At 47.4% G+C, this 16044-nt stretch overlaps 1 protein-coding gene across 1 annotated transcript in view; it reads right to left on the bottom strand.

Moving 5' to 3' along the window:
• Window positions 1–897: 897 nt before the first annotated feature.
• CYTH2 (cytohesin 2) overlaps window positions 898–16044 on the bottom strand; it is a 273336-nt gene continuing 258189 nt past the window's right edge. The window contains exons 11-12 of the mRNA XM_078654983.1: window positions 13111–13265; window positions 898–4346 (exon numbers count right to left, since the gene is read on the bottom strand). Of these exons, the coding sequence (XP_078511109.1) occupies window positions 4238–4346; window positions 13111–13265 (264 nt within the window). The 3' untranslated portion in view covers window positions 898–4237. The remainder of the gene's footprint in view (window positions 4347–13110; window positions 13266–16044) is intronic.

The raw sequence follows: 16044 nt of genomic DNA on the forward strand, positions 1-16044 counted from the left end.
GAAGAAGACCGTTTGATGGTAATCTTGATTTTCTGAGGTGATTGTGGTGGATCTGAGGCAGATTTCACTAGTTTCACCTCACAAGCAGAACCCTTCTTCCCCTTCGGTGTAACTGAAGGGGATTTTGAGGGACTGCGCCCTTTTTTGGGGCCTTCTCAGGTCTTTCCCCTGAGGAATGTCTGAGGAGATCTACTTCTCTTCTGAGATCTCTTAGACGCCACAGATTCCTCTTCACTCTCACTTGAGAGGATCTCCTTCCTGGCTTTAACCTTCTGTAGCCAGATCAGTAGCCTTCCCTCACGATCTCACAAGGTCTTATTCGAAAAGGTACGACTTACCTTACAATCTACTGCCTTATGGTCTGGATAGAGGCAGTAGATGCAGTCTTTGTGAGGGTCATCTGTATAAAGTCTCTTCTTAGAGAAGGTGGAACAAGCTCTAAATAATCCTTTCTTCTTCTCAGACATGGTAGATGAAAAACCTCAAATCTAAGTCAAAATACAGTAAAAGTAAAGAATTTGGGCAGAGCTCAAAGGAGACTCCCTAGCACAATGTGCGGTAGAAAAATCTGAGGGGCAGAAGGTTCTCAGGAGTGTTCTAGAGGGTGAGGAGCTCCGATTGGTTCAGAGAAAAGTTTGGGCCTTTTTTACATAACAAAGGCTATGGGTTGCAAATGGGAAATGGGCCTTGGCCTCTTTTCAGTTTGCTATACTACTAAGCACTGCTTTTTTATATACCGGAGACTCCCGTCTCGACGACGGGGAATGATTCAGGCATGTGAATCTATGAAAGTTCCAATACTGGAGTAACAATTCTTTTCCCTCACAGAAAGTTCTTCATAAGCCATACACAAACACGGCCGCTAGCATAAGAAATCCAGCTCCACAACCCTGAAGATGGGGTTTTATATAGATTTTTTTATTAAGTCAAAACTGTCATACAATAATTTTAAATAATAGAAAAGAAAGAATTACAAAAGAAATTACAAAAAAAGGAATCGAACAATACTATTTGCTTCACTTCGGAAGCGGGAATAGGCAAGATGGAAAGAAGATATTTGTATGTATGTTCACAGTTGCATTTCTTTTACTAAGTAGGTTTATGTGTTTCTGGAGGGAGAAAGGAGTGCTCTATCCGCACCATTTGGCACAGACTGACCCAGCCTGCTATGAAAGCGAAGCAGGATCTTCATTTCTAAGAGTGTGACATTGTTAATAAGGAACAAAAATAAGAAACTAGTGGGTTATGTTTTGCAAGCAAGATGCCAAGCTTATCAACCTTTTACTTTTCAGTCACGAACAGCTGGTGGAAACAAGTTCATTGTGAACATATTTCGTCATACGTCCAACACACAATATAATGTTTCAATTAAAAAAAAGAAACTTTGGAAAAGTGATTCGGTCTGGCACTTTTTGCTTGCCATTTTGAATGAAATATTACCACGGATCTACTGATGGGTAGTTTTTGACCAGCCATTCACCAGATTCAACATTCTGAAAGCGAATATAAAACAGGCAGCTTTGTACGAATGGACCACTTGTTTTTTTTTTTTAAGACTCCTGTACCTTTTTCCTTAGGTTTGCTCATGCAGAAAAAAGGCAAACAAGTAATATTTCAGAGCAGTTGCTACTATTTTCTGCAAAGCAGATTACAATTAGAAGAAATTATTGCAACAAATCTAAGAAAAGCAGATAGGAGATGTTTGCAGAGCCTGTAACAAGACTCTCTCCTACCATGTAGTCAGTGCTAGAACAGCCAAATTCAGACCCATAGTTTAGAACATGAAGTAACCCCATTTTCATTTAATTATCAAGGATCAACAATTATTGTTACACCCAATAACTCAATTTTCAACCTTGTCATCTACTGACGTGAACCCACCACGCATAATCATCAATGTTTTTATCCAATCTCTTGGGATTACCCACAATGGGTCTTATAAACCCTGGTTTAGGTGAACGAGCCTGCACATAGATTTGCCGGGATCACATCCAGGTTAAGTTTGTTGTGATCTGTGCGTCCTGGATAATCCTGCAGTTCAAATTACTCATGGCTCCGTTACGATTCTGATATAGTGGAATTCGATCCTGGTGCCGTACTGGCTCAAAGGACTTGGTTAGTGTTAAGTAAAACACCTGGCTTTTTTCCTCAAGACTACACTTTTTTCAAAAGCATACCAACTATCTATTACAAATGAAACGTACCCATCTAGTGGACCTGGATTCCACGATCAGGTGGACCCTGAGCTGGGATGCCTCTGTAGACAAAATTACGCAGACCGTTTTGACACACGTCCTCCCACTCAATGAAATGTAGCGACCATGACAAGATCACCTTTCCTTCCCATCTCCTGTATCAGTGCTTATGAAGGCAAATGCTCCCCAGCCCTAGTCTTGAAGACTGCACAGGCAGGACAACAGAACCGCAAGCTAAATAGCCATACCATTCTCGAATCCGCTGCCCGAGACCTGAAACGCAATAGACTGGCTTCTCAACTGTGATCTACGGTAGCTGCGAGCTAGTCGAGTTTCAGGACGTCAGGCAGACACGCAGTTAATGTCTCATGTGCTCGGTAATCTCAAAATAGGTCCGACAAGCAGCCAACCATGACAAGAGTGCGCCACTCTCCAATTTTCTTTCATATACTCTGGCCCCAGGTCAGGTCAAAGCCCATGTATACCGATTCAGTTAATTTGTGAAACTGAACAGCGTACAATTAGAGGAATGGTTTGTGCTAAGGTCTGAAAAAAGCAACATGGAACAGAATCAACCGTGTGACACAATAAGTTATACAGTGCTTAAACGTTCAACTCTAGTTGCTAAGAGTAATGAAATTGGTTTAGCTTTTAGTAGAGGGTTCCATGTTAGGTAGTTTTAGGGTAACATATCTATAGAACATAAATACGAGTTAATTGCACTATAAATGTGCAGCCATAGCTTACAAACAACAAAACTCCGCCTCTAGATAGAGCAAACTCTTCTTGGAATGTCTCTATCCTTCTGAAATAAATGTTACATAAGACTCAGTTTACAACATTCATTTCAACTGGGCATTCTTGCCTTCTAACAGGGGAGCTAAATGGAAGCACACTCGCCCAAATGTCCAGCACAGTCATTTAGACTCAGGATAGTGTTGGAATCTCGGTTAGGGGAAAAAGGTTTGAAGAGGTAAAGTGTTTCAAACACTAAACTATTAAAGTGGTATAGCTGAATTTTGAACCTTAAATCTGCAATTCATTTCAGCAAAAAATAAAACACCAAACATTTTTCACGATGCTTGCAAATGTAGCCAATTTTTCTGCATTGTTCACCGGTACATTTTATTCATGAGTGATGCTTTCGGTGCTCTTTTATTGGATATCAGGTTCTATAGAAAAATGGATACTGCCTCTTGGATGCTTGGCAACTACTTTATCATGCCTAGAGTGCGTGCAGATAAGACCAATCGAACAGAGGTGACGAGATCTCCAATTGGTGCTTCTGAAGTTTTCCGCGCTCAACAGTTGTTGAGCTTAACAGCTTTGCATTGAGAAGATGCCTCTAGTCCAGCTGCAAGCCATCGCGAAAGAAAGAACCTAGCTTAAAAGGATGTAATCTTTGGCGTGAATTGGTCACTGTTCAACTCCAGGAGAAAGTAAGAATAATGCTTGCCAGCCACCACACTCATGGTGGAGACAGATACTTTTAGAAGAACTGTGGCTTGAACATAGGCTTTGTTTTCATGCAGAAGGTGTAAACAAAGTGAACTGCACTGAATTGCGGGGTGCACTAGGACAATGTCAGATTCACACCTCGAGGAACACAGAAATGAATAGATCACAGTTTTAACCTTCTCTTGCATTTTTGACATCAAAGTAAATAACTGTCAGTTTGGGAAAAACTCTAGGAATAGTAGTGGTCCAGTTGGCGGTTCAGTTCTTCCCACACCAGTTAATTCCATCAACACACCCAACACCACTCCTATTTCCACACTGAAAAAGTGTCTCTACAGCCTAGTGGTCAACAATGTTTAGTGGGTGACGCATGAAGCCCCATCCTTCTGCAGCATGAAAACCCCTGCTTGGGGAGCTGCAATTGGCTGGTGGGGGATGGTCATCCCCCATCCACAGTCTCTCGGTCTCGAGTCTCTCCTCCGTCATGGCCTTTAGCTTTGGGAGGGACAGAAGAAAGGTAGCGCAGGATGCTTCTGGTTGATGGGCGGAAGTGTCAGTCATGTGTTTCATCCAAGCTTGCGCCCTCAAGCCTGTTCCTGCTGCTGCTGTTGCATCTGCTGCTTCTTCTTGACAGATATCCGCTTTTTGCGAGCCGCCAGCATCTCATAAAAGGGGTCGATGCTAACTGCCGCCCTAAACGGAGGAGGGGAGAAGACAAAAAAAAAACCACAATATTACAATTGCTCCTACATCGTGAAGTATGTAATATTTCAAACACCACCTCATTTATGGACATCATCTCAAAGTAGCTCAGAAGAGACTGCTGACCGAGTAAGTAACCCTGATGTGCAGTTTGATTCCAATTAATCATTGGACCCCACCATCCAAGATCAAACGGGCGGTTAATCTTAAATTTGTAACAGAGTCAAACAGGCTGACAACTTCTTCCTTTGATCACTTTAGACAACAAAGTGGTCCTGGTGTGATGAACGGTCATGGCTAAATTAAAACTACTCGCAAAATGGTCTTCCTTGACATGTGTGAGGACTGGTTGACGAACTTGATTAAGAATTACAGAAGTAGAACTGGATTGTGGTTGGCTAAAGAAACCTGCTGCTACTATATCATAGGGGTGGATGTCACAGCTCCCTGCTATTTATATCTAATCTACAGGAGGCAGGATCTGAACTATATAATGTGTATGTTTTAACACTCTGCCACGTCAACCACCCTTATTGGAAATGCTCGAAGTGTACACTACCAGCATATGCCTAGGCGGCGGCACCTGGATGGAGAGCAGTAAATCACCGGCCTCCAGCGTTGATCTGTTTTGTCTGCATATTCTGCTAACTGTAGTTATTGTGAGAAATGCCACTATTCTTCTGCACTGCATGTACTAGCTCATGTTTGTGCCCCTAATGATACTACACACAACAATTGGTGGTTTATTATTAAGGAGTAGTTTCTTACCTGTAACTCCAGTTCTGTAGTAGGGGTATCTCTGTTATAGTCATAATCTAGTGAATAGTCCCGCTCATGTGCGGGGACCCCGGAGCAATCAAAAATAATCTCTTAAGCTGTCTTCTTTGCAGTACTGCATAGACACTTCAGAGAGAATTAAAGACAGATAATGCAGCCTGTACATGCAAGGCTACACTGTCCAGTACTTCAACTAGAAATGCAAGGATATTCCACCAATATCACACTTAGACCTGTCTGCCAGGTTTCACCATGAAGAACACTTCCCCCTTCACCAAATCCTTGGAATGATAGAGAGGAAGGACAGGACAGACAAGCCCCCTTAGGCTGCCATTATGTGGCTTAAAAAGGGATACCGTGCCTTTAAGGAAACTTTGCAGAACTCTCCTGGTATTCCAGAATGCACATCAACTGTATCAGCTAGACCTGTAGCATTCATCATTTCATCCTTAACTCCACCGGGGAGGAGGGCGGGCGCTTATGACTATAACAGAGATACCCCTACTACAGAACTGGAGTTACAGGTAAGAAACCACTCCTTCTGCAGTAGGGGATCTCTGTGTATAGTCATAATCTAGTGAATAGAATGGCAAGCCCATCCAAAAACAACCCGGCGGTGGAGAAAAAAGACAACACCACTATTATGCGTACAGATTTCGCAGCGAAGCCTGTCCGACCTGAGTATCCGCTCTGGCATCAGAGTCCAGACAGTAATGCTTAGCAAAGTTATGGACCGACATCCAAGTGGCAGCCTTGCAGATCTCTGCAATGGGAACATTATGAAGCAAAGCTGTTGTGGCCGCTTTGCCCCTGGTGGAATGAGGCTTAGGCTTACCCCCTAAGGTCTTATTCGCTTTCTGATAACAAAGCTGGATACAAGACACAATCCACCTAGAGATAGATTGCTTTGAAGTAGCCAGAGCAGTTCTGACCGACCCATGGTTGACAAACAATTGGTCGGATTTGCGAATGTCTTTGGTTTTATCCAGATAGAATGTCAACACCCTTCTAACATCCAGGGAATGAAGAGACCTTTCCGCTGGAGTGGAAGGATTCTGGAAAAAAGTAGGTAAAGTTATAGTCTGATTAACATGGAAATCAGAAATCACCTTGGGAAGGAACTTAGGTTGAGTACGCATAACAACCTTAGTAGCATGAAACACAGTATAAGGTTCTTGGCAACACAATGCCTGAATCTCACTCACCCTGCGGGCCGATGTAATGGCCACGAGGAACGCCGCCTTCCAGGACAGGTGCTGCAGCGAAGCCTTGTGAATAGGCTGGAAAGGTTCCTTCATCAGCCTGGACAGCACCACATTCAGTTCCCATGCAGGCGAAGGAAGCCGAACAGGAGGGAACACCTTCAATCCTTCCAAAAAATCCTTAATCACAGGAATCTGGAAGAAGGACGTCTGCGAAGGGCATTTTCTGTAAGCAGTCAATGCAGCCAGATGAACCTTAATGGAATGGAAATTAAGGCCAGACTGAGCTAGATGCAGAAGGTACGGAAGGATGACATCCTCCTTGCAGGTCGTTGGATCATAGTTCCTAGACATGCACCAGATGCAGAATCTCTTCCATTTGTAAGCATAAGAGGTCCTAGTAGACGGCCTCTTAGCCTCCTTCAATATGTCCATGCAATCCTCAGGAAGATTTAAGTGGCCATATTGCTCATGGAGCCATGCCGCCTAACTCAACGACGAGAGGTTGGGGTGCACCATCTGCCCCCCGAACTTCGTGAGAAGGTCCGGCCGACACGGCAGCCACCGATGAGGTAGGATTGACCGGTGAAGCAGGTCTGTGAACCACCACTGTCTGGGCCATTACGGCGCAATGAGGATCATCTGCGCCCGGGATCGGGCCAGCTTGATGAGCACCGCCGGAATCAGGGGAATGGGTGGAAAAGCGTACAGAAAGCTGTTCGACCAGCTGATCCATAACGCGTTCCCCAGAGTCCCCGGTTGGTAATACCTCGAGGCGAAGTCGCGGCATTTGCTGTTTTCAGTGGTGGCGAACAGATCCACGTCTGGAGTACCCCACATGGCGAAGATGTCGTCGAGCACGTCGCCGTTTATGACCCACTCGTGGTTTTCCTGAAGTAACCTGCTGAGAGCGTCCGCCTGAACATTCTGCACACCGGGCAGATGAGTCGCCGTTATCGCCAGTCCTCTGGCTAGCAGCCAGTGCCAGATCGCCTGTGCCTCCTGTGACAGTGTATACGATCTTGAGCCCCCCCTGCTTGTTGAGGTAATACATCGTGGTCGTATTGTCTGTCTGTACAAGCAAGGAGTTAGTCTGGAAGGACGGAAGAAAGGCCTTCAGTGCCAAGTGAACCACTCTGAGTTCCAAGAAATTGATGCGATACGTGGACTCTGCCGGAGACCAAGTTCCTTGGATCTGTAGATGGTCTGAATGCGCTCCCCAGCCCAGGAGAGACGCATCCGTCACGATAGTCTGAGTCGGGATATCCTTGTGGAAAGGAACCCCATAGTAGATTCTCTGCCGAGCACCACCATCTCAGGGACCGTTGGGAATGAAGAGACAACTGGATCCTGTCATCCCAGCACCCCCCATGTTACTTTCAAATTGAATATACCAGTGCCATCCTTGGTATTATGAGCAACCACATTGCAATGGACTATAAAATACATATAAAAACACTAAATATTGTTGAATAGTGTCATGCAGTGTACTTTGTTTTTGTGATTCAGTAACGTTTTGTTATTTCACCTTTAGATATCAGACCAGAAATACATAGAGAATATACGGTGGCTGATGCTAAATAGAAATTCTGTCAGAATAATAACTATTGAGGTATGAAAATAAAATATTATTTTATGTAATATAGATGCAACAGGTACTCAGGGCACATAGAACAGTTTTCCATATTACGGTTACTCTTGTCTAAAGGCAATTGCTCTATATGTTATTTGTGTAGCATTCACTACAAACTACAAAAAAAAGAAGGTAGTTCTTTTAGCATGTCTCCTTCCGCTTTGTTCTTTAAGAATGGTGGCTTTAACTTCCCTTAAATTCTGACCTAGTAGAAGATATCCAGAAGTTCTGAGAAAAGAGTATAAGAATTCTTACTGTTCTTCATAATAATACATGAAATGACAGGTGTCACGTGCATGTTTTTAACCATTGTTTATTGTAAAGAAATGAATTTTGTATCGTATTGTAATATGCATGTTTTCTTATATAAATTGCTTCCACCCCTGAAGAAGTCACAGATGTGACGAAACGCGTTGGCAACAAGCAATTCTGTGAATTTTAACTGAGAAATTGAATAAAGAAAATTGGAAAAATCTTCAATCAACTCTTTTTGAAATTCTTACTTGTGGGAAGTTTGTCTGAATATTAACTATAACTGTGAAATATAGAAATTTGATAAATCAAATACTTGTGTACAAACCTTGGTGCGGGTCAACTTTCTGTGATCTCTGGTCCCATTGATCCTCCAAACATTCCTGCAGCAGCCTCATGTGCAGGCACGCATGTGGGGTGAGGAAGATACAAGAGGCCATCGACCCCAGTAGAAAAGACACCGTCCTCACTGTTGTAGATGGAGCAGCTATGAGAGCCGGAGCCTTCCGAAGGAGTGATAAGCGTCTCTCCTCCGAAGGAGACACGCTCGCTGACAGCATATTGATAGAGGCTCCCAAGTACTGGACCGGGATCGGAACAGACTTGGACATATTTATGTGCAACCCCAGGCGATTCAGCAGGACGGCCGTCCTGTTGAAGTGCAATTGTGCTTCCTGGAAGGTGGAGGCCTTTGACAACCAATCGTCCAGGTACAGGTAGACAAACACCTTGTTCTTTCGCAGGTTTGCTGCCACCACAACCATGCACTTGGAAAACGTCCTGGGTGCAGACTTCAGTCCAAACCGTAGCACGATGTACTGATATTGATTGGTGCCGACGAGGAAGCGCAGGAACTTCCGGTGTTTCCGTGCAAGGGGCACATGGAAGTACCCATCTTGCAGATCTATTGCGCAAAGTCAGTCTCCCCTTTGCAGCTGAGGGTAAATCTGGTGCAAAGATAGCATGCGAAACATTTCCCTGCGAATCCACTTGTTTGCTTGTCGCAAATCCAGAATGGGCCTGAACTCGTTCTTGTCCTTCTTCCGCATCAGGAAGAAGCGCGAGTAAAGGCCCTTTCCCCTTTGAGACAGAGGGACGTCTTCCATCACCTTTTTTCTTAACAGGGTGTCGGCCTCCACCTGGAGCTCGTGCAGCCGGAACTGCGAGCCAACCGGTGGAATCGCTGGAGGCGGACTGGTGAACCGAAGACTGTATCCACTGCAAATAATATTCAGCACCCATTTGTCTTGAGTAATGTTTTTCCACTCTGCCAGGTAATGTTGGATGCTTCCCCCCCACCGGAGCGGGTAACGGATGAGGGGGAAGAAGCACCTCAGGGCGTAGACCCAGCCGGGCCTTTGGTCGCGGATGAAGCCTACTGACCACCAGGGCCCCTTTGGCGCTTTTGGAACGAGCGCCGCTGGAACTGCTGCTGCTGTTGTTACCCAGCCTGTCGACCTTGCCCTCTACCTTGCGCCCCGTACAGTTTCTGGAGCGAGCGGAAGGTCTTCTTCTGTTCCTTCGGCTTTTCCAATCAGACAGCCGTCAAGGTCTCCGCCTTCGCCTTCATGCGGGCCATCTCCTCGTCCGCATGTTTTCCAAAGAGGGTCTCTCCAGAGAAGGGTAGATTGGCAACCCTCTGCTGCGCCTCGGGTTTAAAGGACGTCAGACGCAGGCAGGTGTGGCGCCTCAGGTTGACCCCATGGCAGTATCCGTGCGCTGCCAGGAGGGAGGAATCCGCAGCTGAACTGATCACCTGGTTGGAGACCATCAGTCCTTCATTAAGGATTTCTTGGAAATCCTCCCTGTTATCCCGGGGAAGGAGTTCCACGAACCGTGGGTGGGACTCCCAGAGGGACCGATCATAACGCCCCAACAAGGCTGAGGCACTCGCGGCCTTCATAGCCGTGGAGGCCGCCCCGCAGACCTTCCTGCCCGCCGAATCCATCCAGTCGCTCTCCTTGTCAGGAGGCACTGTCGATGACTGGGTGGTGGCGTGTTGCTTCCTCGCCGACGTCACAATCACTGAGTCCGGCGCAGGGTCTAAGCGAAGAAACGCAGGATCCGAGTCAGGGGCCCGATACTTCTTTTGCAGCCTGGAAGACGCTGATTTCGTCACCGCAGGGGTGAGGAAGATCTCCATGGCGGGTTCCACCAGCCATGGCACCAACGGCAGCAAGGGGTGAGACAACTGCTTCTTGTGCATGGCCTCGAAGATGACGGAAGTCAAGGGCGCGGGCACCGTGAGTGCGATGCCCAGCTTAGCCGCTCCTCGCAGCAACACCTCCTGGAAGGAGAATGTCGTCTATCGGGGACACCTTCGTCCGAGGGGAGTCCGTCAGGGTCGGCGAGTAGTCTCTGGCACTGGACGAATCCGTGTGGCGGGATCTAGACCTGTCCCTCCTACGGCGCAGTCTGGACCTCGTAGATGAGCGACGGCGACTCCTGGACCTATCTCTCCGTCTTGAGCGAGACCTCGACCTCCGCGGCCTCGGACGGTCTGCGGGCCGGAAAGGAGGGCGCTGTGTAGGTCGAACCGGGAGCCTAGGTTGCGGCAGCCCTGTAGGCGGCGTCGGCAAATGAGGTAGCGAGCTAGACCTTGGCGGAGCCGGTGGAGGAGGACGGTGAGGAGGAACCGGAGGTGGTGGAGGAGTAGGAGGTTGAGGCAGTGGAGGAGGAGTCGGGGTACGTGGAGGAGGATCCACGGGTAAAGGTGGAGGTGTAGGCGACCTCGGTTTGGAGGGTGAGTAAACTTGAGTGTACTCCAAGCCCGGAGACTGTCCCACTCCTCCTCCTCTGATCAAAGGGGGGCGATCTAGAGGCCCTACCCCTCGTAGACGAGCAACGGCGCCACCGCGACCGTGTGCTCGCTGAAGCAGTGGACTCCGTCCTGGTCCTAGAACGTCTAGGCTTCCACCTCAACGCTGAGCGTACTTTCGACGTCGACGAGCGTCTCCTTGACGTCGACGAACGTCTCCTCGACGTCGATGAGCATCTGCTCGACGTCGATGAGCGTCTGCTCGGTGTCGATGGCCGTCGCTTCGACGTCGACGGTCGGTGCCTCGACGTCGATCGTCTTCTCGACGACCTCGGCGTCGACGACCTCTGTCACAACGCTGATCTTCGGCTCGACGTCACTGACTTGCGTGTCGACGGTGACCGGCGGTGTCGCCTAGTCGGCGAGCGCCGGCGTATTGACCCCTCTCGACGTCAATGATGGCTCGACGACGAATCAGTCCTCGACGTCGACCTCTTCGGAGGTCTCAACGTCAGTCCCCTCGACGTCAACGGCGCTTCGACCCAGAGCCCTGGGGAGACGGGGAAGACTGTGGTCATTCCTTTCGACGTCTAGGCTATCGACGTCGACTGGTGGCGTTTTCTGGCCTTTTCCTCACTGGGGAGCCCCCCAGAGGGCGGCACACGGGCAGAGGAAGGAGCCCCTTCATGCCCAGACCCACCTTGTCCTTGCTGCCTTCTCTGCTCCAAGCCTTGGAGCCTGGTCTTCTCCCTGTCCTTTAGGGTCCTTTTAGGGAACTGTAGACAGATATCACACTCCTCAGGAACATGAGAAGAAGGCAGGCACAGGATGCACACCCTGTGAGGATCCGATTTTGCCTTTTTCCTGGAGCACTCAGGACATTTATCAAATAAGGCAGGCATATTTGATAAAAGATCAGCCAAAACACCAGAGGAACTCCAGCAAAGATGAGAAGAGGCAAAAACACGTCGAGTGAACACACTAACACTTTAAAAGTGCACAATTTGTAGAAAAAGCCAAAAAAGGGAGAGCTCAATGCTCCAGGGTCCTGCTAGCAGGAGCCGGAAAAAAGAACTGAAAGTGGAGGGAGTTACTGTGCCTTCTGGGATACCAGGAGAGTTCTGGAAAGTTTCCTTAAAGGCACGATATCCCTTTTTAAGCCACATAATGGCAGCCTATGGGGGCTTGTCTGTCCTGTCCTTCCTCTCTATCATTCCAAGGATTTGGTGAAGGGGGGGGGGGGGGGGGGGGAGTGTTCTTCATGGTGAAACCTGGCAGACAGGTCTAAGTGTGATATTGGTGGAATATCTTTGCATTTCTAGTTGAAGTACTGGACAGTGTAGCGCCTTGCATGTAAAGGCTGCATTATCGGTCTTTAATTCTCTCTGAAGTGTCTATGCAGTACTGCAAAGAAGACCGCTTAAGAGATTATTTTTGTTTGCTCCGGGGTCCCGCACATGAGCGGGACTATTCACTAGATTATGACTCTACACAGAGATCCCCTACTACAGAAACAGCCTTTAGGATTTAAACATATTTGAGATGGCAGTCTGCCGAAGTTACAATTCACCTAGTATTCAGTCAATAAATGATACAAAATAAACGAAATTAATTATAGAAACAGAGTCCAATAAGTATTTCTTAGACACCAATCGTAACACACCAAAGATACTTATTTGTAATATTTACTACTTTAGTATATGGCTGTCACATATAGGACTTCAACAACATAAAACATAAATAATGTGACTTTCGTTAGTCAATGGACATGAAGTGAAAAGGTGGTGTTGCGAATGAAATATACCTACAGCCTGGCCCTCTTATTTCTTTCAATTACTATATGGCCCCAGTGGTCCTCATCTGGGAAGGCTTGCAGATCACACCCCCCCACCCAAGTTACAACATACCCTCACCTCCAGTTTCTATTCCATCGAAAAAAGCTGAGACACTGTTACCAGTCACACATTACAAAATAAAACACTAATTGACATGCTTTCCTTAAAATGTCTCCAACCATTTCAAAAGCAATACCAAGCAGCATTACTGCTACCCTAGATGTCTCTATGGCATTCATCACTGGACCAAAAGTTCACACACCTTTCTTCCTTTCAAATTCCTTTCTTGCAGACTTACTTGATGGATTTTATCCATTCCTCCTTCTCCTCCGGCGTCGGAGCTGAAATCCGATAGACATTGTGGTTCCCCTCCACCACGCGTCCATCCGCCTCTGTCTTGCATGCCTTGATCAGCGCACCCTTGTTGTTCGGAATGTACAACTCAAAGCAGTTCTGTGGGGACAAACAAAATAAGGAAGATCAGGCAACCGGACTACACAGAGGCCATTAATTCAGTGAAAAGGTAACAGAAGCAGCACGCCCCCTCCCTGCAGAAGAAACTTGTGGTTCAGGTTTGTGTGCATAGCTGTTTTGAACAGCCACCTCAGGATGCCATGTGAGTTGGACATGCTAATGAATAAAATGGCTTACCAGAGAAGGCTGTCAGAACAGATGGGTTAGAGTTCTATACGAAATACTGTATGTGTCTAGATTAAGCACAAGTTAGGGCGGGGCAGCAGGTGGTACGTTCAATCAACTTCCCTTGACCATAGTTGGTGAATAAGGGAACATATCCCCGGTGGCTATAAATGTATTCTAATGGATTGTTAGTTCCTCTCAACGAGATTGCTTGTGTTCTCGTTCAGAGGCGGCCTGGCTTGGTAGTTGAAACTGAACGGCTCTTACTGCAGCAGGAACAAGACCAATTTGCGTAGGGCTGGTTCTAATGTGAGGATTTAGGAGCACACAGACTCTGAAACAGTGCGCATTAGCCCATGGCACTCAATCACATTTTGGGTGCTGGGTTTTTCGTCAACTTTATTGTATGTTGATTTGTTGGAATCTCAGCCACCTGGCCCAAGCACATGGAGTTCTCCAGTGGCGGCCACCATCATGGAAAACTGGTGCGGCAGCGCGGGGCACAAAAAATTAAATGTACCTCCTGTCACCCACCACTCTTCAGCTCCCGATGCACAGGAACTACACACACAGGCTCGAAGACTCCCCTTGCACCAATCCACATGCAGATCTCTTGCTATTACCCAGCATGAGAGATGCGGCGGGGTTGGTCGGAGTGGATTTGTTTCACACTCCAGCAGGGACTGTGAGCCTGTGCTCCTGAGCCCTGCTGGTATCTCCAAGCAACAGCCTGGAGATATCCAAGTACGCATGTCAGTTTGGCCGTCCTAAGATGGCAAGCCAAACCGAAATGCGCACTTGGTGCCCTATGCCCCACACTCCTGCTGCTGATGGCTCCACCCTCAAGACTCGTCTCCAGTTCCCCCCTACACGTAAAGTAAAATGATGACAGCAGTTTTATTAATTGCTTTATTATCATTTTATTTTAAGTTTTCATGTTGGTTCCAGCAGTGAAGCGAAGCTCCTCTGCCATAACAGAGGGCACGCCCCTGGTGTTTTCAACTCTAGTCCCAAGAGCTGCTGCAAAGTGAAGGCAATAGGCAGGTGTATTAAATCTAACTTGAAATATGTTGACATTCTGTGGTTTGGCACCCATGCCCCTTTGATTGAAACTCTGCAAACCGACTGTATTGAAAAGATTGAAGCCAAAATTGGAAAAAGAAGGAATGGGGAGACAAGTGAACACAACAGGTGAAGTTCGACCAGTGAGGAGAAAAATTCACTGTAGCTTCATGAAGGAGAACTAAATGGTTACTTGCCTGTAGAAGCAGTTTTGCAGTGTGAACAATTTTCTGAATTCACAAACTGCATTATTCCACTATCTAGTGGCTGTGGGAGGAATTTTCCTCTCCCACCGCCCCCCCCCCACCTTTTTTTTTCCTCTTGAATGTCATCAACCACCATTTGTTGGCATTCTGTCTGCTTGTGATGTCAGACATGAGCCTAGGAAGTCCCTGTGATTGGTCGGCTAATTCAGATTCTTTTTTTCTCCCTCATCTGGTGACTTTTTGGCCATACCATATGGTGCCTTCTGTGTGCTCTGTGAAAAGGAGACCCACCATAGTTTGTATGTTCTGCACCTCAATCCGTGGAGGTGGGAGGGTCGCATGTGAATACAGAAAATTCTTCAAGCTCCAAAACTACTCATACAAACAAGTAACCATTTTGTTCTGCAGCGTTCATCTTTTCTGGATTGACTTGCTGTGCATTGATTTTCTCATTTATAGGTCTCGGGCAGCGTAGGCTGCGCATGCGCAGTCTCGCGGGCGAGATCTTATGTCTCAGAGTAGCGAGGCTTAAACCCGCCCCTCTTCTCCATTGGCTGGCCTCCTAAACGGCGGCCAGCCATTGGAGAAGAGGTCTCTGTGACGATCTCTTTTCGCTGTAAGCCCCGTCCTTTTCGGATTGAGGGGCGTGTTTTTTCCGTTTCTTTCTCTAAAGAAAAACATGCCCCCAATCCGAAAAGTACGGGGCTTACAGACAACAGGTGCCTTTGCAACAAATCAAGTCGGAACAGATGGAGTGTCAAGTTTCTCCCTGTGACACATTCCTTTGTGGCAGAGTTTTTTCGAAAAAATAAACGCGCCGCTGTGCTCTGTGTGCTCCTCTCGTCGCCTCCTCTCCCCCCACCACTCTTCTCACCTCTCTCCTCCTCGGCTCTCTCCCTCCCCCTCCCGTCCCGGACCGTGCGCTCCCTGCCTGCTATGCCAATGCTTGTTTCATCTCGCCTGAAGCACTGTCACCAATGGCAGCGAGCACAATGTCCTGCTCTTTAACCGCAACCAACAGCACGGCGTGGTGGAGGCCTGCAGCCATCCTTTCGCACAGAGAGGCTGCGAGTTACCATCCGCTTTCCCGCCTCCGCTCCCCCCGCGCTGCGTCTAAGTAGCTGTGCCCCACTGTGACTGACGAGCAGGCGCGCACGCGCCAGGCGTCTCACGAGGTAAAAAGAAAGTTATTAATGAACCCGATGGGGTGAGCCTGAGAGACCCTCTCCTCCCACTGCTTGTGCGGGCGGAAGGCGCATAAAATCAAACCATAAGTTCCTAATTTCCTTAACATCTCATTAATTTAACACAGATTAGCACAAACC

This window comes from Lissotriton helveticus, chromosome 7 (assembly GCF_964261635.1).
Source record: "Lissotriton helveticus chromosome 7, aLisHel1.1, whole genome shotgun sequence".
NCBI lineage: Eukaryota > Metazoa > Chordata > Amphibia > Caudata > Salamandridae > Lissotriton > Lissotriton helveticus.